The sequence below is a fragment of the Bactrocera latifrons genome, unplaced genomic scaffold (assembly GCF_001853355.1).
Source record: "Bactrocera latifrons isolate USDA-ARS-PBARC rearing strain unplaced genomic scaffold, ASM185335v1 scaffold_38, whole genome shotgun sequence".
In the NCBI taxonomy this organism is placed as follows: Eukaryota; Metazoa; Arthropoda; class Insecta; order Diptera; family Tephritidae; genus Bactrocera; species Bactrocera latifrons.
The window spans coordinates 888,085-913,756 of record NW_017537023.1 but is presented as its reverse complement, the minus strand read 5'-3'; the positions used below and the strand labels follow the sequence as shown (position 1 = coordinate 913,756).

General features: G+C 38.3%; 1 protein-coding gene across 3 annotated transcripts in view; it reads left to right on the top strand.

Moving 5' to 3' along the window:
• The window catches only part of LOC108972136, a 58,161-nt gene extending 33,009 nt beyond the window's left edge, over positions 1-25,152 (top strand). For 2 of the 3 annotated variants that reach the window (XM_018938635.1, XM_018938634.1), the window contains exons 2-6: positions 19,871-20,579; positions 20,650-20,844; positions 20,926-21,057; positions 22,462-22,771; positions 24,883-25,085. In XM_018938635.1, coding sequence (XP_018794180.1) covers positions 20,259-20,579; positions 20,650-20,844; positions 20,926-21,057; positions 22,462-22,771; positions 24,883-25,085 — 1,161 coding nt within the window. In that variant the 5' untranslated portion in view covers positions 19,871-20,258. Of the gene's footprint in view, positions 1-19,870; positions 20,580-20,649; positions 20,845-20,925; positions 21,058-22,461; positions 22,772-24,882 lie in introns of those variants that run through there. The other variant, XM_018938636.1, reaches the window with a different exon arrangement.
• The last annotated feature ends 520 nt before the right edge of the window (positions 25,153-25,672 follow it).

Genomic DNA, 25,672 nt, shown 5'->3' with positions numbered 1-25,672 from the left:
CGAAAAAAAATGCAGCTTTATCGGGACGAGACGAACAAGAACGCTTCTCATAACTAAAATATCTACCAAAATCATAAGAAAAGACTGCCGAGATATGTCGATCTCTCTTCGTCAGCTCTCTAACACTTGTCTGTCGATTTTCAAGCACAATATCTTTAAATTTTCTAATATTTTCATCAGTTGAAGAATAGTTCGAGAGTCGTCTAGAACGAAGCAAAAATTCTTTGTTCGATATTTTTATCCATTGTAAAAATTGCAAAGCATCACTGATGTGTACCGACTTAACTAGCTGCTAAAAACAAAATGGTTGACGGATTGTGCTCATATGTGGCATAGTAATTAAAGACAGTCTTATCAACATACATTTTTATAAAAAATCTTTGACCCGAAGAGTTAAATTGCAATTTCCGTGTGCGTTTTTGTCACAATTCACAATGTATAACCGATCAGGAATCTGATCCTAGGTTACTTTACTCAAAACAATTTAGAACCGATACCTTAACAATGGCGCTACAATAACAACAATGATTCTAGTAACAAATATTTTGCAACCTAACCTCACATTTTCTAACTTCTCCTTCTTATTAGTTTTGCAAATTCGATCTACGTGGCGTATGAGTGACATTTATTTAGAATGATAATTTTTTATGATCGGCAATTTATAGCCTCACAGCAAGCGATAAGCGCACTCAAAGTAATAATTTTTATGCCTTAAAGGGATTAGGCAGTAATGGCGACTTAGTAGCTGGTGGTTTTTGGTTTGGTTTTGCTATTATGGTTTAAAAATTATTTCACCTTCGGACTTAACCTTCTTATGGAGCCAAGAAATACGTGTACTAAGTTTCATCATGATATCTCAATTTTTAGTCAAGCTACAGCTTGCACGGACAGACGGACGGACGGACAGACAGACATCCAGATTTCAACTCTACTCGTCACCCYGATCACTTTGGTATACATAACCCTATATCTGACTCTTTTAGTTTTAGGACTTACAAACAACCGTTATGTGAACAAAACTATAATACCCTCTTTAGCAACTTTGTTGCGAGAGTATAATAAAATGACAGCTTGACACGACTAACGCATGATCTGTCAAAAAGAGACTATTGAAAAGAACCTCTACTTGGATCACCCATTAAATATATTTGAAATTTTGAGTCATATTCTCCACTGCACACAATACAGCGCATTTACAAAGGTTTATGGTGATATAACAAAATTCATAACCGTAAATATTTCATATGTCATTACTATACTACATATTATACATTACTTATACTAATAATTACCTAATTTGCCGCTTATGGTACAGTAATGATTGGCCAGTTTTACAAAGAGAGTTTCTCCCGCGATATTTTTTTACTGTCTAATCCTGATTAAATCAGAAAATAATATACATATGTCATTTACCAGAAGCGGAACAACTTCGAAAAAATGTGTAGGGGCGTATGAGTAACTTTTCATTCACTTTATTTTGGCTCCAATTAAATGGAGTAAAAACCAAAACAAAAGCTGGAATATAAACCTTACACTGATTAATTACATTATCGGCTGTGATAATATGCCAAATTAGGGCAGTAGAAGAAGAAGCAGACAATTTGAAGAAGCATACAAAAAGGAAAAATGGTGTAGGTTCTTATATTTTCTGCGTTCCATATCAATATATTAGGTTGTCAAAAAAGTCTTGCGGTATTTTTACTGAATTTTCAATTGTTCATAAAATTATTTTTGACGACTCATGCCCAGCTCTTTACTGATGCTACGGCTGCTAATATGCTGGTATTGACCAACTCAGCGATTTTATCGCAATTTTCGACGACAGGCCTTCCGGAGCATGGCGCATCTTCGACCACCTCTACACCAGAACGAAAACGTTGAAACCATCGTTGTGCGGTGGAAATGGAAATTGTAACGAGTCCATAAACTGCACAAATTTTATTGGCTTGAGATGCATTTTTGCCTTTAACGTAGTAGTACTGTAAAATATGCCGTATTTTCTCTTTATTTTGCTCCATGTTTGCGACGCTATGACTCACGAACGACTTAAAAGAAACAACAATCAATCAAACACATGTTAGAGCTTTCCAAAAAGGTATAGCATGACCCGATGCGACGAATAAAACTAGAACTACACGTTCTCAGCGCCAACTAGCGAAAATACCGCAGGACTTTTTTGACAACCTAGTATACTGAACATAGAGTATATCAGTGCCTAAGTGCAACTACCCACCTGGTAGTTCAGTATAGTTTTATATACTCACTGTTAGCGGCGAACGACCCGGTATATAGTCCAATATAAGGTGGAGCAGCTATTAAATATTTTTTTAATTATTATTAATTTTTGTATAAAAATTATGTTGCTTAAGTGCAATTTTCAAGCCTTCGTCGAAACTTGCCAATGATGAAATATGAAACATTAACTTCATATTGAAAGTGGCAAAGCACGAGAATCACAAATTACTAAAACAAATTTAGCAGAAAAAGTATAGCTTCTTACTTGTAAAATAAAATGTCCTTGATCCTATTAATGTTCCATCTTTTTCGCTCTTCAAACAATATAAATTAGCGCCTCATTGCAGCGAAAAATAAACAGTCCAAGTACACAAACTATTCTAATGTTGTAAAGCTTCAGTTTAAAGCAAAGATTGTAATGTCCCTGAATACCTTTATGCCAACTTAAATATACATAAATGTATGTAACATATCTACATACATTTATAGCTAACATTTGTGCGGGTCCTCTTGAATCTTTATGAGTGCGCCCATAATGGCTTCAAAGACAACATTATTTAAGGCTCGTTACCAGAAATGCGACATTACAGTTGGTCACGCTTTTCACATGAGCCAACACATATACCTGAGCACTTGCAACGGCACTTGTAATATAAAAGACACGCTACGAAAATGAGTGTAGTTTTCACATATATGCTTATGTATATACTATATGTATTTATATATGTGATGTATGGGAGTATGTAGGTAGACAAAGTCAGCCTGTGATAGAAATTGTTGAGGTTTCTTAGCAAAACTGGTGGAAATTATATACAAAATGTGTTTCTTAGCTTTGTCTTATTTGTATTTTATTGTTATATTATTTTGTTATTATGCACTTTTAAAAGAGTTTTTAAAAGTCTTACCAAGCCGCTAAAATATGAGTATTTCTCTTGAGATTATATTTTTTTTATCTTAAGTTAATCGGATTCTTTCACTGCCTAGGCGCAAACGAAGTAATTATAACAAAAATTGAGACGTGTATGAGGTTCTTTCCGAAGATTGTTCTGAAGCATATTAGTGAGCAGTGCTCTAAATTAGTCATCTGCATTGCACTTCTGTTAGGGAATTAAAGTCAAGTTTATGGTCTTAGATAGTTGGCGCCTGAATCTTTTGGAAAAGTAGTAACACGGAAAGATTTTAATCTGAGCGCTAGTTATGGTGTTTTCCCAGGTACTTCATATCTACTATTGAGCTTGACTTCGTTACGGTTTCAATAACTTATTTTGCATATAATATCTGATCCATCTTGTATTAACTGATCTGGAGCAGTTTCTTAATCAGTTTATTCATTTTCATTCAGCTTAAATGTGAGAACAAATAAGCATCTCAAGAACTATATTATCTACTTCCCTTCCTTTAATGGCAAGTAATGTTTTCTATTAAATAATATTCCGATTTCTCAGCTTTTCGCTCTTCTTTAGTTGGTACTAGTCTCGAAAGAGAGGAAAAAAACAATTCCAGGGCCATTTTATACTCTATATGATAAATCCCGTCTTGGTACAGAGCCAGAAATAAAGAAAAGGGATATTGAAGAAAATACTTTTATGTTAAGAATGTCCAAAAGTAGTGAAAAAGGTTTCATAGCTTAATTCATAGTTGGCACTAGTTCAGAAGTAGTACAAATGGATACTTCCTCTGAAATTTATTGTCGAATTTACAAGTTAGAAATAGTTCAGCACCGGTGATCCTTCAATAGATATATTTTAGTTAGTACTTGATCAGAACATGTTAAAAATGGTGTCTGCGTGGACATTTTATATTAATTATATTTTAGCGCTAGTCCACAAGTAGTGACAAATGATACATTTAGGGAAGTTTTTTCCTTCAGCAGATAAATTCTTGGTTAGTACAAGTCCAGAACTGTTCATAAACTGCCTTTTTATGCATAATGTAATAAAATCCATGTAAGTACAAGTCCAGAAGTTCTCAAAAAAGATGTGTTCAGACACAACTTATACTTCATGGAATAAGCTCTATTTTAGTACTAGTCCAGAAGTAGTGTAAAAGGATGCATCCAATAATATTATGTTCTTCATGCATTAATGATACTTTCATGGACATTTTATACTCCATAGGATAAACTTGGAGTTAGTAGAAGTTCAGAACTAGTGAAAATCAATATCCCCATTGGCATCTTATGCCATACCATCCTACTGCATTCAATCAATTTCAAGAAAGAGCTACTCCAGTGAATTGCGAAGAAAGTATTAGTCCAAAACTAGTGAAAAAGCTTTCTCATTTTATACTTCATGAGCTAAATTCAAGAAAACATTAGACCGAAACTGGTACAAACAGGACCTAACCCAAAACTAGCTCAAAAAAGAGCAAGGAGGGAATATCGAAAATATTATTAATCCAAAACTAGTGGAAAAGCTTTCTCATTTTCTATTTCATGARCTAAATTCAAGAAAGCATTAGACCGAAACTGGTACAAACAGGACCTAACCCAAAACTAGTTCAAACAAGAGCAAGAAGGGAATATCGAAGATATTATTAGTCCAAAACTAGTGGAAAAGCTTTCTCATTTTCTATTTCATGAACTAAATTCAAGAAAACATTAGACCGAAACTGATATAGACATGACCAAACCGAAACTAGTTCAAATCGGACCAATTTGCAGAAAATTCCATTTTCATAGAATATCTATCTAAAAAACAGATAATTATTTCTGTTCTATGTAAAAAGCTTACAGACGCTTAATAGTGCTAAGCTCCGCTAAAACTAGTCCGTCTGTAATTGGCGCGTTTCCCTGCAGAATATATAGAAACTTAGGTATATAGCAGCTGCATGTACCTTTTGCTAACCAGCGCGCGCATATATGTTACATTCACGCCAGTTACTCATTCAAACGCCGGCAGAAAGCAAAGAGAACATACATTTAAATGTTCTAAAGCGCAAACAAACAAGAAACAGTTATGCTGAAATGTGCAGAAAAGCGTCAGCAAAGAACACAGAGGCACAAACACGCGCCAAAGTAACCAATATTGTCTTACACACACACATATATGTATATATAGAAAGATAGTTGGTTGTGTGTGAATGTGTGCGGAAAGCAATGAGTGACGTGTTGGAAAATGTGTTAAACACTTTTTTTACACAATTTCTTTTCTTTCTGCGTTTTTATTCAAATGGTCGGAATACTGATTGACAGCATTGAAGGATGTGCGCATGCAAATATATGTGTCTGTATGTGTGTTACTGCTGTTACGGCTGTTTGGCGATAGATGGCTTTCATGTCGGTTGTAATTAGTGCGCAACATCCCCAGTGAGGTGTCATGGAGTTAAAATTAAATGCAGACATACATACAAACGCTTCAAATATATACATGCAAACATAGCAGTACCCATGTGGCTTACGGATTTCTCTATCATGTGTGTGTCCGTTTTGAATGAGGCCACTGAAGATAATGTTGCCTAAAATGCTTTCAGGCGGTCGGCTATACTTTATGACAGGTGTTGTTGTCTTTTCCTACATGCACACACATATACATACAAATGTATACAAATGTTTGTAAGCATTTAATGTGGCCTATAAAAATACAAATAAACACGAGCACAATGAAGACAATAGGAATTTGATGAGCGACAGGACACGACACGCTTTGACAACTAACAGACAATTTACCTTTTGATTCAGCTTTGCATGGGTTTGTGTGTTTATATGTCTTTATGTCCGTCATTTGTGTTTTGTTTGTATGTGTGCGTTTGTAAAGTGGCCACTTTTTTGACGCATGTCACAATGTGTATTTAAGTTTTCATTATGTGCGCTCGCGTGACAGCTGGTGGACCCATTGTAATACACTCCCTTGAAATTATGCTGTCATAAATTGGTATGAATGCTCAGTGTTGTATTGTATGTGTGTGTTAAGTGTGTATATGTGTTAAGTGAAGCTCATGTTTACAACTTGTGGAAGGAACTAAGCAGAGCGCTAATCAACCATAAACTTAATACAAAGATGACAAAATCACAATGGAGAATAAGCCAAAGACAACAATTGGTCATCATATTCACTATGGTGCTTTTAGTTCTTAAAATTTTTTATTTTTTTTAAATATGAACAATTATAAATGAAACTTATTTGTTTAAGACCGGTTGCTGACTCTTATGGGTACCTTTCTCTCACGAATCTTCTAAAACTCTCATCCGAAATTCATGTAGTAAGTCATTTTGAGATCGAGAACACCAAAATACTGATTTCTGATCTTTGACTCATTCTTCAGTAATTTTTTAATACCTTTAGCCCAGCAGAGTCGGTAATTGAAGCAACTATTGATCGCTATCGTACCATTTTTCCTCTTGTGTTTAATACGCATCCATCACTGTCGTTGTGTGTTCTATAGGTGGAAGAAATCAATGGTCAATATTTCATTAAAAATGATGCCGACCATAATGTCACAGTTCATGGGGAACGCTATAGGTTCCTTATAAATGATTTTTTCGTGCCTGAGTTAGAGGAAGTTGATAAGGATGCCGTTGTTTCCAATAAGATAGCGCTTAGATCGTAAAAATTAAAACCGATGGACTATTTCCTGTTGAATGCAAGTGAAGTCAGCATCTTACGAAGAAGATCTCGAGACAATTAGCGTGTTGAAAAGAATAATGTCAATGTCCTTGTATATCTCGTACAGTTCATCGTTCCATCGATCGCGGTATTCACCGTTGCCAATGCAAGAAGGACTATAACCATTCCGCAGAACCTTTCTCTCGAATACTCGTAACGCCAACTCATCAACTGTGTTGTCATCATCCATGCCTTCGAACCATATAGCCGGAGGAGAATGATGAGTGGCTTGTGGACTTTGGCCTTCGTTCGTCGAGAGAGAACTTTACTTCTCAATTGCCTACTTAGTCCGAAGTAGCAACTGTTGGCAATAGTTATTCTGCGTTCGATTTCAAGGCTGATATTGTTGTTGGTGTTAATGCTGGTTCCAAGATAGACGAAATTAACTACGTGTTATGACTGTCAACAGTGACATAGGAGCCAACTCACGAATGCGACGACTGTTTGTTTGATGATAGAAGATATTTTGTCTTGCCCTCGTTCACCACCAGATCCACTTGCTTCGCTTCTTTGTCCAGCCTGGAGAAAGCAGAACAAATGGCGCGATTGTTATGGCCATTGATATGGATGTCATCGCCGTACGCCAGCGATTGCACCGTCCCTATTCAGCACTGCAGCTCGAATTATTTTTTTCAGCAGTAGATTGCAAAAGTCGCAAGTTAGGGAGTCGCCTTATGTGATTCCTCGTTTGTTATCGAAATGCTCGGAGAAGTCCTTCCCGAATTTTTGACAGAGCCTTTTGTATTTAGTATTGATATTCAGACATAGTGGTATAAAGGTAGCTCTTGTTCGAACTGTCAGAAGCAGCTTTAAAACCGACAAAGAAGTGTTGTGTGTCAATCTTCTTTTCACTGGACCCTTCCAAGATTTGGGGCATGGTTAATATCTGGTCTGTTGTTGATTTTCCAGGCCTGAAGCCTGAAACCTGATGAGGTCCAGTCAGTTTGTTGACGGTGGGCTTTAGTCTTTGACACAATACGCTCGATAAAACCTTATACGCGATGTTGAGGAGGCTTATCCCACGGTAGTGGGACCACCAGATCGTGGTGTCTCCTTTTCTGTGGATCGGACAGAGTACACTTAAATTTCAATTGTTGGCATTTTTTCATCCAATCATATTCTACAAAAAGCTGATGCATGCTCCTTATCACTTCTTTGCCGCCAAATTTGAATTACTCGGTCGACAATTGATCGGCTTCCGCCACTTTCTCACATCAACCAGCTGGGCAGCGGCACCTTCCCAATTAATGGAGCACAATAATTCTTACAATTAAACATTGCTTCCAATGCCTTTGGTGGAAATTGATTTCTGTTTACTAGAAAATCATGTAATTTGGTGTTATTGTTGTTAACCTACAACCCTTTCATGTAGGGAATGTGGTGAACGCATGGCGAAAGGCGAAATTTCATGGCACTAAGTGCAGACAGACACTACGACGTCACATTAACTAATATTGATTGCAATGAGTGGCGGCGTCTCGACCCAGCCGCTCTACGCGACACTGCGCTACTCTACTTGGCCGCCTTTCTATGCCGGCCATTTGGTGGCTTTGCGGCAATGTCGCTGCTGTTTTGTAAATTTAGTACACTCTCTTTTTTGTGTGTGTTTGCTTTGAAGTATGTGTGTGCGGAGCCAAAGTTAGATGCTGCTAAATATAGTTACGCGTCGCTTGCCTTCTAGGCCAACAAGCCAAGTACTACAACACATGCCCATGTAAGTACAAGCCATACTCACAGAAATACTAATTTTAACAACATAAGGCTATTACCCTCGCTCTTTGAATTCAATGAAGGGAATAATTACTACTGCTACAACAACAACAGCGAATAAATGCGTTGCAAAGAAAGCCTTGTCATAAGAGACCAAACCAAAAACCAAAGCCAGAACAAAACCACAGTCAGCCAAACGTGGAACGCCGCAGTAAACTGAAATAATTCTAGTTCAACCGAACCGAATGGCGAACAAACAATCAGCAGCCAGACCTTTTGGCTCACCTCACGCTGATGAAAATCGATAAAGCCGCAACAAGAGTCTCAGTTTACGAGTCACATTGTATTACAAATGTACAAATGAGTCGAACTCTATTCACACATATTCGTTTTTATTATATATATGAATGTATGGTATGTGTGTGCTCGCTCGCGTACTATTGTTGATTCGCTCATTCGCTAAAACCGCTGAAAACGATTATGTTGGCTGACCGAATGCACGATTTATATACCAACGCTCTATATCGGCTTATATCAACATTTCCTACACTACAACATTACGACTACGTAGTAACGAACGTGATAATCGTGTTGTTGTTGCTGCGGTCATTAAATGTATAAATATTTGTTGCACTTCGGCGACCGAAAGTGTGGAGAGTTCATTTATTTAAGATTACTACAAACGCTTAAGTAGATATGGTCAGTTTGCTTCGCCGAAACTGAGTAAATCGGATTAATTGGTATAAATCAGATATACTGGCATAATGTCGTAGGTTATACCACCTGAATCACACATCCAAAGCTACCTTGCGTTGAATCCAAATATCCAAATCTTAAATTTATTAAGTGTTCTCGTAAGAGTAAAGGCTGACATCACCGTCGTCCAAGAAGTGCGATGGATGGGACAAAGACTGAGACGAGCAGATACCTGTGGCATTTACTACAGTAGCCATATAATGGAGAGCAAGTTCGGTGTGCTAATCGTGGTGGGACGGAGAGCCACAACACTCTTCAAATCGAAGTTCTTCAAGACAGCGCTGACTTGCGCTTACGTCCGTATGAATGAGAATGACGATGTGACCAAAGATGCTAACATGCCCACCACGATGTTAAAATCGTGCTTGGCGACTTTAACGCCAGGTTACCCACCCTAGAAGATAACTTTGGCATATCTGTCAGTAAATTCAGCCTCCATGATGAAACATCCCCAAATGTGTTGTTGCTGATTGACTTCGCTTTGGCTCGAAATATGGTTATCTGTAGTATTAGATTCCAACATAGGAAAATTCCTCAAGCTACCTGGCTCTGGATCTAAAAGCCACCAACCAGAAAGATCTCCAGTGTATTAGACGTGAGTACCCTCCGATGTCCTAGCATTGACTCGGACCTCCATGCAGCCAAGATAGGTACCCGCCTCTGTGCAGTAAAAAACGCACGTCAACAAACAAGGAATGTTCGACGTTGAAAAGCTGCAATCACAACTGATTGCCGAACGATTTTCTACTCGATTTGCTCTCCTGGTCTATGAGACCACTTATGACCAACTCGGAAAGAAATATGTGTCTAAGATGTCTGCAAAGTAAACGTTGCGGTAATAACCCGCTTATTCGACACAAATTTCTACCGGACCAGTGACTTCTTCAAGTTTAGAAAAAGTAAGAAGTTACCGATCCCAGTAATACGATGTTTGCGGAGGAGGTGTGAGCCGGTGCGCTGTCGCAAAGAAGGTGTAAAACTTTTTTCGCTAAATGAGGTTTGCCTTTTCCATTCACACCTTTTGCATCTCAGAAAACGGTAGATACTAATTTTCCGCTTATTAAATTCTCTCTGCCTTCTTCGGGATCGGATTATGTTCACTTTTCGACTGTTGTTTGGATTCTGTTGTGTATCAATAGTACGTTAAAGCATGAACGGGTTCCGATTGATTAAATAGTATTCGCATTCTTCGGAATAGGTTCGGTAATCTCTACTGTTTTGACTCCTTTTCCTTCCTGGGACTCCGTTGTGTAACAGTTGAACCGCGTTCAAACAGGTCGACGGTACTCGTACAAAGACAAAACTGGAACGGCTGTAGGGAGTTCTCATGGTTTCGGTTGCTAAGAAGCCGCGATGGCAGCTTTCTCATATCTAATATTTAATGCAGGATATCTTGTTCTTCTTCTTTACTGGCGTAGTCACCGCTTACGCGATTATAGCCGAGTTAACAATCGCGCGCCAGTCGTTTCTTCTTTTCGCTACATGGCGCCAATTGGATATGCCAAGTGAAGCCAGGTTCTGCACGGAGTGGCGGTCTTCCTCTTCCTCTGCTTTCCCCGCGGGTTCTGCGTCGAATACTTTCAGAGCTGGGGTGTTTTCATCCATCGAATGCAATATTCGTCATGGCCAATGCGCAAAGGACCATAAATCTTTCGCAAAACCTTTCTCTCCAAAACAGGATATCACTCGCGAGATATTTGGAGTTGCTTACTGTCTGGCATTACGAAATTGAGGTTGAACATATGTTATGTTATTCTCTACTTTTACCTAAAAGAGACGCAATCATATTGAAACTCTTTAAATTAATCATTGATGGGGAGCATTGAAGTAGTAGAGTGATACAGAGCATCAAGATCGGAATCTTACTGTGCGCTTTGCTTCCAAAATTCAATTACCGACCGCTCCTTTTGTACTTTTTTTTTTTTTTTAATCAAAAAATAAATCTCAGAAATTTTACAGTCGTCTACGTTTACGAGAACTTAGCAACAATAAATATCCCTTGCAATACTACCACGCTCAGGCGGTGAGGCTAATTAGTTATTGAACCATCCTCGTACGTGTAAGATGGAGGCAACTCGGCCTTGGAAAACTAGGTTAAGAACGTTCGCTATTATGAAGCGGGTAAATGTAGGTACATAAAGGATATAGTGATCCATAACATTGGCAGTTTCGATGGCATAAAGTTCGAAAAACTATATTATATATTTTTGAATACTTAAAAGGAAACCATCATAATTATTTCCTCAACACAAAGGATATTCTTTAGGATAAGCAGACCAGACAATAAAGCCCATAATCCCGTAGCTGCTTGTGTATGTATGTATATATCAATATCAATCAATGTGAAAACCCACAAAAAATCTCTGCAAAAAAGCATTCTCGTTGAATCGCGTGTGCACAGCGTGTTGCACAATCGCTCAGCTTTCACTCGGCCAACAGAAATAGTCAATGAAACAGACAGCACGTTGTCAACACCCCATCAAACATATATATAAAACCAATATACGTATAGACAATGCCCAATGCGAATGAAGATGTAAATCGGTATGTACTCGTCGAGGTAAAGCCCGTTTACTGCTGCTGCCAAGCTGCCACGTTGGCCCAAATTCAGCTGAAACTGTGAAATGATGTGAAGTTTACGAATAAAGCATAATCAAAAGGAAATCCATTCAATCTATTATGGTAGATATTTTATTATTGTTGCTGTTATAGTTTATTATTATACCACATTCTACTTATATACATACATATAATATATTGTACAATGCTGACCGACTCGTTCGTTTCGGCTGCTTGGCTACAACAGTGGATTGTTTGTTATTGTTGCCGGCGTTGCAAGTGGAGCAAGGACACGCGCGCCAACTTTTCGGAGTTGTTGCAAATTCGCAAATAAGACACTGACATACTTAGCGCACATACCACATGTACATATGTATACTAAAGAACAAACAACCACACACACACACACACACACCCATCTGTCGTTCTCTCAAAATAAAACTTTTTAAGTTGCATCTTTGTAAGGTAAGCAAGCAGGGGAATTTGTTTGTTGCATCCTTTCACATAAAACTGAAGTAAAATGCTGCAAGGACATTCACATACATACAGACATACATACATTTGTTTGTGATTCATTATTTAAGAAGTAAGCAACTTCCCCTAAAACTAGTTTCGGGCCCTAATTCGATGGCGCAACAACATTGGATTAAGATGGCATAATTGCACAGGGTGTGCTTAAGTCAATTTTAATTAATTTTGAAAACGAATTTGCATAAATGAGGTGGCTGCCGGTGTGTGTGGGTTATTAACTCTTTTTTTTGTTTTAAGGGAGGTAAAAGCGCTAAAATTTTTATTTAGGCTTTGGGGTTGTAGTTGTGTGCTTATTTCATTTAGATTTTACAGATCAGAATTCTGGTTTCATCAGTCACTAGATCACCTCTAGTGGTCTTATAAGAGTAATTTCCGGTCTTGAAAACTTCTTTTAGTTACCGCATTTTTTTGTAGAATTTTCGAGCATTACTTTTGTTGACCAGGTTGTCAAGCTTTTCGTACTCAGGCATTTCGGACTCTCTCTTTTTTTGTCTGCAAATGCGTCTCGTTTCTGTTTTTTCCACTGTGATACGGCTTCCTCATCGTACCGACTGTTCTTTTTGTTTTTTTCGCTTTTCGACACGGAGACAGTCAGGTAGATTGCTGAATTTTCCTATGCTGAAATCTAGTACTACAGATAACCATATTTCGGGCCCCGGCGTCGATCAGCCTCAACCTATTCACTGTAGTAAGCACAGGGACCTACTCATCTCATCTTGTGGCTGTTTTCTTCTTTTCTTTGGAGGGTGTTTTTTATGCGTCGGGTCCTAAACTCAGCGCCCAACCTTCAAACTGATATTTTTTATCTACCCAGATAATACTTGGTCTAAGACCGGAATTCGTGAGCTGCTTGAGAAATAATTGTTTTTGGGCCACTCCCAAGTAAATAACGCTTTGAGAAATTGCCAGAAATGAAGCTGATCACAAAGTTACTGTCAATTTAGAGCAGTACAGATCGATGATAACCGACTTTTTATAACCGCAATTAGAAGAAGTTGTTCTTGACAACCGCAACCACCGAAATATTCGGAGAAAAGTTTTGAGATGGGATTATTTCACGAAATTGTGGCATTGAATGGCCTAAAAGATGTTGTGATTTAATACCATTACATTAATTCTGGGATTATTTGAAGTCATTGGTCTTAAGTAATAAGGCTTCTCAAATTTTATTGATATTATTCGTGCTATTCATGCCATACGTCTTGAGTTGGTGGAAAAAGTGCTCGAAATTAGATTCATCACTCTTATTGGCAATCTCTATATAATGTATAGGAGAGTATGAGAACTAAATATGTATATTATATTACAATACTTTTCATTGTTTAAATACCGCCTGTGTTTTGCATTAGCCAGTTAAATAGGGGCATAAAATGTTGCAGTTAATATATATGTAGTGTAATTATACACTCAAGCACCTCTTTGCACGTCCTTTATATCTAAAGACAGGCATTGTTCTGCCCCTTGAATGCTTCCTTGCGAACAATAGAAAGCATGCATGGGTAAAAAATGCTTACAAATCGCTGAGTAGCTGACTACTAAGCGTGTCCTTCGACTGATGCTGCATTTTTTAGGGAGCTGACGCTCAATGCCTCCATTACACACACATAAGCGCTTATTTTTATAAGCACTGCATATTAAATGGGAAGTACTTAATTAAGCGATTGCCACAGAATATAATCGAAGAGCGTTTCAACTCCTTAAAAACACTTAATAAATACTTAGAGCAAGTATTTGCAACACGTTTAACTTCCTAATGGCAGCCGTTACGTGCGCTATCACTCAAATATGAATTTACGTATGTATGTGTGGGTGAGTGTGTGTGTAAATCATGAATTCAATACTGCATGTTGTTGCTATTGTTACTTTTCATTGTACGCTGCATTATTTGTCGCTGGTTTACACTTCCGCCGGCGCACGATCAACGACATCCATCCATCAAGTGATGCATGCACTTCATAGTTCGCGTTGCGGGGAAAACAATCAAATTGCAACGACATTGGAGTACAAAAAATACACCGCATTGTTGTTGTATTTTTATATGAATTCTTTTTTAAGCTATTTGCGCGTTTCCTCCGTGAAGCATGCATTGCCTGCACCAATATCGTACACACAATAGCCCATTGAAAGTGCTATTTGCTTTGCATACTATTAGGCGCGCACACACACTTAAGTTCATAAAATAAATGCTCACTCGTGTGTACTCGTGTATATACCCATTTGTATTGGTGCACCGATGCATGAATGTCCTATCAGCTTATACGTACTATGTATAATCTAATACTTGCATTATGCAGTAGGGACTTTAATATGCCTGTGACCCTGTAGGAATTTTGAAGTGAAGTACTCAAGTTGCTTAGAAAACGGGGTACTATTGGAAAGCAATTTAAAAGAAATGTGAAAAACATATATACTATTTTTAATTTTATTGAGTCAAACTGTTATACTTGTATAAAATTGGATTGGAAGTGACCATCCCACTTGGATAGCTGAACAACGATACTAGCATTGAACTCATTAACAGTGTGTTCAGATGGTTAAAGCATGCCTAACCTCGGAAAAGGGCACCATACCACTTTTATCGGTCTCAGGCACCCTAGAACCGTTATCAGTAGAGTGGGAGTCGTGCTCATGTCTCCTCTTGTGTTCTACTAAAGGATAGTTGGTCAGCGCTGACCCGCCATCGGTACAAGCGCTGTCGCAAGATCCTTTTGGCCCAATATCTATCGCAAGAGATCTAGTGACCGGCGTCCGTACTGTAAAGTTGGGAATCTTACCGGACTCCAAATGCAGAAGCGGTATGGAAGAAGACGAGGTGGAACCATCTCAACACTTGGTTCACACTTGGGAACTTGAAGGTATACAAACATTTTATAGGACTGGTGAGAATGAAAATTAAGCGTCTGTACAAATTAGATCGTACACGGAAGCTCTACTTCTCTAAGGAGGATAACAAAAACCAGTCTTTCTGTATTAGCCGTTCAACCTAACCTAACCTGTGTTAAGATCTATAATATTTTTCAAAAACGACCCAACATTTTTGAAAATTTTTATGTGGTTATTATTTTAGTTAGTCTTTGTGCATACAACTCCAGAGTTAACAGAGCTTAGTCGGCCACAAAATTCGGGTTTGCTCCGGACGGTCGGGTTCGGACGGGAACATTTAATATGAAATGTCAGATATGAACCGTCCAAATTGACTCAGAATCTTTATTTCAACCACTATATTCGAGCTATTTATATATAAAATGGTTTCGAAGACCCAAAGACAGAAGTCGATCCTAAGAAAGATTTCACTTGTACTTGTACAGACTAAAGACGGCAGTCCGTTGTGGTACCTAAAACTCCTAAAAACTTAATCATAGGGGATCACAGATCAACAAATCGCTTCGAACCTACCAAAGTTCGGCTTTGTTTTTTGATACGTCGGTGGTATAATTACAAAGATGTTTCAGCCTCAGTCTTGCAAAGACCGGGCGATGTAGAAGATGGTAGCTGGAAACCCGACTTAGCGAAGTGCGTAATTGCTATACATCAGGTGGTTGGAAAGTACTCACAAAAGACGTTATAAAATGGCCGAAAGTATTATTTTAGGATAAAATTATTCATTAAATCCACCAGACTTCGAGCGACTAAAAAAATTGTAGATTTTCGAAACGCGTATTTACAGCGTACGCCAAAAACATTAAAGAAAGTTTGAGTTGGTTGCCAAAACCGAAAGGTTCGGAAACTATCGTTGGCTCATTATACACCCAAATGATAACTAATTAGAGAGTCATTAAGTTAAAATTTTTGCAAGCCGTGGAAGATATTCCGCCTCAACCTGCTGAAGGCTTTCGCAAAGACAATATTCTTGCATCTCATTTTTCTTCGCGCATGCTTCAATCCACCAAATCCACTTTACCCCTCCAATACTACTAAGTTCCCTCTTGTATCTTACCTCAACGAACGAATTCGGTAGCCTTTTTCATTAACTTTTCGTACCTATTGAACTGGGTACTTACTTTTATCGAGCTTCCCTCTCATTCTCTAGTTATTGTCTCTTTGCGTAACCGAATGCAGTGAGACTCCACTAAAAGGTTAATGGAATTATTGGTTAGAGCAGTAGCCCCCATATCTTGTAGTTTTTAAGATTGAAGCTATATTCTTCTTCACCCTTTGTTCCGTCCTGTAAATATATGTATGTAAATATCGCATATTCTGTTATAAACACAATTTCGGTCTGAAATACTACCAAGAATGTTAAAGAAAGTACTGTCATTATTTTCCTTTCCATAAATTTCCTACTGGGTCACACAAATGCATAATAAAACTTACAACGTCCTTAATATTTTCATATGACTGTAGGCGGTGGCATATGATTGCATAGTAATATCAACTTTTCTGCATAACAATATTTGCCAACCGACCGATGTGTGTACAGAGGGGTACATATGCATAAGTGCGGTAGTCGCTGAGCACACAGCCGATAGATAAACCCCATTTGCTTTTATAGTCGTGCTGAGCGCATTCAATATGAAATCAATTATGCTCATCTGCATATAAACGGCTTTAGTGCGCCGCTCTGCTCTCCACTTACTTCCGGTCAAAACTCACGCTCACCATTTGTCGCCTTCCTCTAGCTCTCCTCGCTCCCTCTAGTTCCAAGCAAGCGACTCTTAACTATTAAACGATTGTCGTCGTCGCCTGTGCATCCGGCTCATCGTCGAACAAAATTTGTCAATTGAAGTGCATAAAAGCCATAGATTTTTTGCACCTTCTTTCATATGCAACTCCTTGAGGCGGTCACAGTGTCAGCACGCGCCGTTAGTTTGCCGGTTCGGTAGTGCATTGCAGTTCGCTTCGGTGTTGATTGTGATGTTTGTGTGTATGTTTGTATGTATAATATGCCGACATATTGTTGCAGCAATGCATTGCATTTGTTGTTGTCGTACAAATCGCACGTTGCACCACACTCTAACGGTAATGTGCAAAAGTTGCACTTAGTTGACTTGGTCTGTTTATAGTTGACTTGACTCGTGAGTGTTGTCTGCCTAGCTAGGCGCATTCGTTCGTTATTTATGAACCCGATTTGCGTGCAAACAAAAATAACCGTTAACCATTGAAAGGAAGTCAAAAAGCACTTCGTTGGAGTAGCTATATCAGACAGGTTTTAGAAAACAGTGTAACGGTAATTTATATGTGCGTATATGGAAATATTCGAATAACGTTTTTAATAATGTCAAAGGTGTCTATAGAAGATCCCACTGAAGGGAATACGTATGATGTCCTTATTAAGGATAGTAGTGTTGGATTTACAGGTGTCAATGCACCCATTCTAAAAAGTATTATATCAGAGCTCGTAGCGGTGTAAATTTACTTTACTTTTACTGTTTTTATAATGAGTGCTACTTTTACTAAAACAATAAAACCCTTCATTTACTACTGATCAGGTGGAATTTGAGGCTCCATTTACATATATACCGGTCCAACCATAGTCCGCTCAACGGAACTGGATCTGTTCAATATTTCTGTTCAAAGAATGCTGTCGACACAGTTATAACTACTCAGCCAAAATAACTAGCCATAGAAAAAAATTTGCTGGCTAGACTCGGTCTGTTCCCTTTCACTGGAGGTTATTCGTTCGAAGTTATGCCTTTTGAACGTACTCTAACTCAAAGGAAAGAACTCTTGAAAAGAAATTTCGTAAAACCGGATTCAATACTAGTAAAACCGATGTATGGTGCAGTAGATCGTAACACAGTATCCTAACCTCTTACACATATCACTTTACTAAGCATCGGACGAATGCAAAGTAAGACTTCAAAACATTGATCTTCCTCCAAAACTGAGCTGTGAAAATATGTAGGTGGTGTGATGTGAAATACTGGTTGAAAATTTTTGACTTCTTGTCGTCTCGCAGACATTGATGTATATTCATGCTGAAAATATGATTTTATCGACCTTTGACGTAAAAAAGTAATTTCACCGAATTTGAAAGACAGACTCGAAGGACAATATTTGCATCCGAACTTCAAAATTGGGTTTGTTGAAAATTATATTATTAACAGAGAATATTCACACTTCCTGGTCGGATGTCACTACGAGCCGTCACCCAAACTATCTGATAATTAAATAGCTTCATTCTGCGTAGGTTGCCTTTAATTTTTCGGGATTTGGCACTCTGATGTTGTCTTCTGGGAAATCACAACTTCGTTGTATAGTTCTTTTTGTGTTATTTACAGTAACTTAAAATATTCATCTTGACCGAAAAATGGGACTAAATTGCCAGTACTTTCGAGCGATTGTCTTTTAGAGTTTTCGCATTGGATTAAGTCTGCAACAGTGCATCGAAGGAGTTAACTCAATCTTTGGCAATAAAGCTCCAACAAAGAACAGTGTTTATCGGTCGCAACCCTTTGTTTGCGAGTTGTCTTTCAAGAAATCAGAAAAACAAACTGCCGTAGCGAGCTCTCACACAACGATTGCAACAACTGCATTATTGAGCACTCAAAACATCAATTTGATGAGTCATCACCCATATAGTCCTGGCTCGGCACTGAATGATTTCTTTTTATACCCGTACGTAAAAGAAAATGTTTTCCGACACCTGCAGATACGGTTGGAGCTCATTTTTTGAAAATACCTTAAACAGAGTGACAAAAGTGCTCCGAAAATTGATAGAAACGCATGCGGCCAGTCAGGTTTTGCTGTGTATTTGGTGGGATTGGAAGAGAATCATTCATTATAAGCTGCTTCCATATGGCCAGACGCTTAATTCTACCATATACTGCGATCAACTGCACCGCTTGAAGCAGGCGATCGACCAGAAGCGTCCAGAATTGGCCAACAAGAAGGGTGTAATGTTCCACCAGGGCAACTCCAGACCACACTCTTCGTTGATGACCCGTCAGAAGCTACGGCAGCTTGGATGGGAGGTTTTAGCGCGTCCACCATTTTGTCCGGACATAGCGCCAAGTGATTACCACCTGTTCCTGTCTTGGTGTAAAGTTGAACTCAAAAGAGGCGTATGAAACATGGCTGTCCGAGTTCTTCGCAAACAAGGAGGGGGCTTCTACGAGGGTGGTATTATGAAGTTACGAATATTTGAACGAAATCCGATCACTGTAACACTTTTTATAAACCATTGAATAAAGAGCAAAAAAGCGGAAGTGAGATATATGTTTTCTCTAATCCCCAAATTTAAAAGCAACCCTCATATTGCTAGTGAGGATCGACAATACAGGCAATAAGAGTACAAAGAAATTATAAATAATTAAAACTTCAAAAAATCAAAAACATTCAAGGAATTACATTTTTTATTACTAAGTGTATTTGGCAGCTTTTTGCATTATAACTGGTTTTTTTGGATTTTTCCTTTAAGTTAGTTTATTTTATTTTTTTGTTTTTAGTATGTTTTGTTAAAGCTTTCTACAGTACGTCTAAACAAAAACAGCACATAGAGTTATTTCACTAAATTAAATCATTTTCATTCACAGATTTCACAGTGAAGATCGCCCGTTAAGTGCAAACCCTTCTAAATTGGCAACAATTCCCAACTCGAAACAGATTCTACACACATATTTGCAGCAGCGTTAACACGATACCTCCCATCCGTCGTCTACTACTAATAATAACTACTACATACAAACATACAAGGTATAAACGTACTTATATATATATATAGTATATTTAAGCGCCGAGTTGTTTATTGAACATCTGGCATAAAGGAGCACATCGATTTAAGGGGGGGCGCCACTTTAACGTCCAACAAAGTGTCAACATAAAACATCAAATTGGCGGTTGGTGTGTTATTTTTCGGTATTTTTAAATACATCATAATTTCGCACAAGATCCGGTGATGTGGGACAACCCCCGCAGCGGGAAATGCAACAAACCCAACGTTATATACCGTCTGTATCTGATTTATATGGGACGGACGAGATAGAACTCCTACTGGACGAAATACGCGAATTAGAACCGGTCTGCTGTCAGCTGGACGATGAACAGGATTTTGAAATAGCTGGCAGCAGAGCCGGTGAGCTGTCACTATCCTTAGAATCGCCGCTGGGCACGTGCACGTCGTGGGACTCGCACGCCAATTATAAACAGCGCAGCGGCCAAACGCCACTGCCATGGGGTGTAGCCCTACACTGTGATCCGCAACACTTGAAAACGCCTACAGGGATTGTGCGTATTCTCTTGGTGGTCAGTGGTCAAATTATTAACGCTCTCTATATACATATTTAGATATAATATATTCTGTTTTACTATGCAGTTATCGTCAGCCGCTTGTCTAGCCTGCGAATGCTCCGCCGGCACGGTACAAGTCGGCCTCTTTTTACTGCCACTCATCGGACGCTTGAGATTAATGGTCTTCTGTGCGATCTTCTCCCTACTAATCACCTGTCTGATGTTATTTCTAGACATTTCACATATAGCACTCATGTTCCCATTCAATTGGACTAAAGTTGTAAGCAAGTGATTTTTTATCAATTTTTATATAACTTTGTCATGTTCCCAAATAAATATTTGTATTGTGTACTTCTTGCAGAATACATGGATGTACCTGAGCATTGGTTTGATATTAATTTTGAGCTCGACACTGGTCATGCATATGGTGCTCTATGCTGAAGAATACGTTTTGGTCAACAAGCACACCAAAGACACACTGTTTACTTCAGCGGTATGTCAAGAAACTATGCATATAAATTAGTCCTTTTTTATTCGATCCACAAGAGAGGTTTTGCGGGAGGAGAGTCCTCAAACGCAAATTTTTTTCTTCTTCTTTACGCGGTTATAGCCGAGTTAACGACAGCGCGCCAGTAGTTCTTCTTTTCGCATTGCTCCGCTAATTGGATATTCCAAGCAAGGTCAGGTCCTTCTCCAACTGGTCTCTCCAACGAAGTGGAGGTCTTCTTCTTCCTCTGTTTCCTCCGGCGGGTACTGCGTCGAATACTTTCAGAGCTAGAGTGTTTCAGTTTCGCCAGCGTGGCGGTTGCCTTTTGTTCGCTGAACTATGTCAGATTACAACAAAGTACTTAGTTTAAATTCTGAAGTCTTTTTTCTAATTTCTTTAATATTTAGTCAGTTAATACCAGACGATTTAGGATTACAATTTAAGCAAAAGTCTTTCTACTTTTTGGACACATCAGCACATTTTTAGGGATTTTTGTCCACTGTCCACTTGCGCTTTAGCGCTGGACGTATGGAAATCCAGTGAGCTTGACAGCCGCTGGTCAATAACCAGAATTTTTGCAACTATTTATGGCACTAAGAGAAACGTAAGACCCCGTAAAACCGAACTATTTGCTAGTACAAAGAACGTCAATTGTAAGTTTACCGACTGGACACTGCCCAATAGGTACAGACGCGGTGCGACTAGATATTTTGTTGGACTCTCATTACTATATGGAGTAAAGCGGGATGAAATCTTGTCACTTTTTCCCCCATTGTCCGGAGAACCTAGCGAAGTGGCTTGAATTGATAGTAACCGACTTAGCAAATTTATGGAAGGCTCAAAACACTTCGTTATGTTCCGCTTATGTAGATCTGAGAGCCATAAGAATAGTTTCTTAAAGAATCGTACTAACGTTTTCTAAATAGCAATCCTTAAGTATGTAGAAACTTAATACTATGAGGATCGTAATTGCGAAAGTCTCTTGTAGCAACTCGAGCTCTTGATCGCTTAATTTCAGAATGTCATTGAGATGATTGAGATTTTGAAGGGAACATCAGAATTCATCTTATCCCTGACCGAAATCTCGTATATTGTAATATAAAAAATTACTGCATATGCAGTCATTCAGTGACTCCAATTCCATAATTGTACAGTTATCAGTAGATGAGTTCCCGTCGGCGGTTATATCGGTAATATCATCTAACTTGCCGAGTTCTTAGATATAAATGAGGGCTCCTTTAATCCTACATTAGATAAGCTCTTACTAAGTCGCCTGTAGCTAAGTATTCTTCATTCCATTATAAATTGTTATAATCAGCGATTTCTTGTATGTTATAAAGTCGAACCACACCGCTCTAATTCGCAATATCAAAAATAATTTTATAAAAGTAAATTTTTCTATATCCGCAGTTTATCGGTTACATGTGTGCCATCGAGTCATTTATACTATCTGGCATCGCCTCATGGCCATGGACGCAATATTATCGTCAAGTGCCCGACGATGGCAGCGAAATGTATATCGAAGATCGTGAAATGACACCAATGAGTCCAATCGAGAGTACTGATGTGCCGAATACACACCATCAAACACAATATAACAATCGAAATAATAGCACTGCACACAGCGAATCAAATCACAATAATCAGCAACAGCAACAACAACAACAATACAATCGAATATCATCGTCGTCGTCCTATAATCAAAAGCCTTATATACCTGGTGAGTAGAAACTCATTGAAATTCCTATCCATTCTTTGCTTAAACTTTTAGGAGAAGGCGCTAATCTTAAGCATAAAGTTATGAAAAATTTAAATATTCTAAAATTATTATTTTTTTTATTTGAATAAAACGTACTCATTGAGAGAGGCGCGGAAGTCTATAGAGGCACTGCACAGAATAGAATGTTATCTTCGCTTCTGTGGGCATTAGTGGTGAATATAGTGTTAGAGAACATAGACGACAAAGTCTTTAAGGTAGTGGCATATGCAGAAGACATTGACGTCTTTATAACGGGAAAATGCCTACACACCCTTAGCACTCCACCACTCTCAATACAGTCCAGAATTTAACAATGCTAGCGGGTGTGGGGTTGACTCCAAACAAAAAATGGATCTGTTTGCTTTCACTAGGAAGTACAAAATCCGTCTGTGGAAGCTCCATTCGATAAATGAAACACAACTCTCTATCAAAGACCACTCCAAACACCTTGAGATAGCTATTAACAGTAAACTGTTGTGGAAGCAGAATATGAAAGGAATAATAAGAAAAGCCAGCAATCAACTTACCGGAAGACTCTCTGTACCGTGGTTGTCAGGAGCTCCAAGAACTAATCGAACGGCGTCATTCGAACAAGTGCTAAACCTGCCATCTATAGATCTTTTCACAGAAAGCCGACCAAAAAATCTGCGAAGCTACTTTTAGCTGCAGGAATATACACACATAAAACCTTCGGACAAAGCTCGGTGGGTAATGGCGATTTGGTAAGCATCGACTACATAATTGCTTTTTTCAATTAAGAAAGAAGATTCAGAGCAAACATAGGAAAATATAGTTGGTGTAATGTCATGTTAGCTGGTCGCAACAAATACGGATGGCTCGACAATGGAGGATTGAGTATGTGAAGGGATAGACTGTCCAGCGTTACACATAATACAGTCTTTTAATCTGCCAGACCTCTGCAGTATATTTCAAGCTGGGGTCTTTGCTATTGGTAAAGACACGAAGCTGGCCTCTAATGAATCAACAAACGATGGAAAGATCTACCTTCTGGGTGCGAAACTGCAAAGTCTTGTTTCAAACGGGTAGATCGGAAATATACAAAATAATAGGGGAACATGGAGCACTCACTGGTCTCTGGTGGTGGCACATGCCTGTAGAATGAGGTTTATAGATGTAGAAGACTGTAAGAAATGTCAAGAGCAAGGCATAACGTAACATTGGAGCATTCATTGTGCATATTTAGTACAAATTTTACAACGATTAAATAAAAAACGGCTACGGACATTCTCAAAACAGAAAAAGCAGTAAACTACCTAGGTGTAAAACTGAACCCCAAACTAACCTTCTGAGTACAAAGCCAGCACGCCGCATGAAGGGCAGCGAAAATCCCATCCCAATTTAGCAGACTAATGGCTAACATAGGAAGTGCCAGTCAAGAAAAGAGAAAACTTCTAATGTCGACGATAATCAGCGTTCTATTATACGGAGTAGATGTACTTAATAAGGAAATACGGCATAAGGTAGTTCCCAGAGTGCACCGCTCCGCATCCCTCAGTCAGGTGGAAGCCTTCTGGCTTTTACGAAAGGAAAAAATTGTGGGAGCTAAAGAACACGTGCGAAAATAAGCGCAATAGAACAAATAAAAAAACATAAACATAACAGTATGGCAACGAAGATGGGAGAATGAGAGTCACGGCAGATGGACGGCCAGACCAATGAAAGAAATAAACTCATGGACGAGCCGTAAATTCGGAGAAGTCGACTTTTACACAACCCAGCTTTTATTCGCCCACGGATACTTCATAAAGTATATCCACAAAATGGGAAAAGTCGAAGAACCGTCATGCCGTCATGACGCTGAACACAAATTCTTTGAATGTTGGTCCAATAAACGCGGACAATTTAATAAGTGTCTTGCTGGAAAGTGAAGCAACTGGGGTATTATTCAGAAATTAGCAACATCTATTGATGATACATATTACAGCATTTCAATATTATTATTTTTTTATTATTAATTTTAAAAGTAGTATTACTCCCCTTTCAAACATGAATTGTATAATTTTCGAAAAAAATAACTTCTATCTGAATATAAAATATGCTCTTACTTGCAGCCAAACGACCCAATGAATTGATTAACCAAAGACCAACACTGGGTCACACCCAAACAACCAGGAAACCAAATACTCGTTACCGTGAAGGCTATCATTATCAACCAGTTGCGTCAACGTCCCGCCAGAGTCCCACATTCGTCCTAGGCGATGACATTGGGGCCGGTCCATCCACATCCCGATCCAATGATAATTCTAGTGCGTGATAGTTTTTATTCCTCATAATAATGTAATAAATTTAAAATATAAAATGCAAAAAATAATAATAGAAAACAATTAAGACAAAAAAAAAAATTAATAAAAAAAATTTGCAAAAAAAATACAACAAAAGAAACAAGAAGGCGTACACAATGCAAAAATGGCATTAAATGAAAATGCGCAACAATTAGTTGTTGCAGACAGTTAGAGAGGGAGATAGAGATAGAGAGTGTGAGTTAGTAAGAGAGAGGCAACAAAACAATAAGAAAAGCAAAAGCAAAAATATATCTGCGGGTATGAAAAATGAATAAAAATCATTAAGCAGCTGAATTTTGTTTCAGCAACGAATACTGATAAAAATTTAAACAAAATGCATTTGGTAATTGTAACGAATTGTTTATAGCTGAATAAAAACAAAGAAAAACACAAAACAAAAGCAAAAACATAAACATAAATAAATAAAGAAACAAACATTTAAAAGAAACCAAAGTGAAAAATGCAAACAACAGCAACAATAATAAATACATAAATAATAGTTTTAAATGTGTGTGTGTAAAACAGAGTTTAACGAATTACGAAAGAAATAAAGAAGATT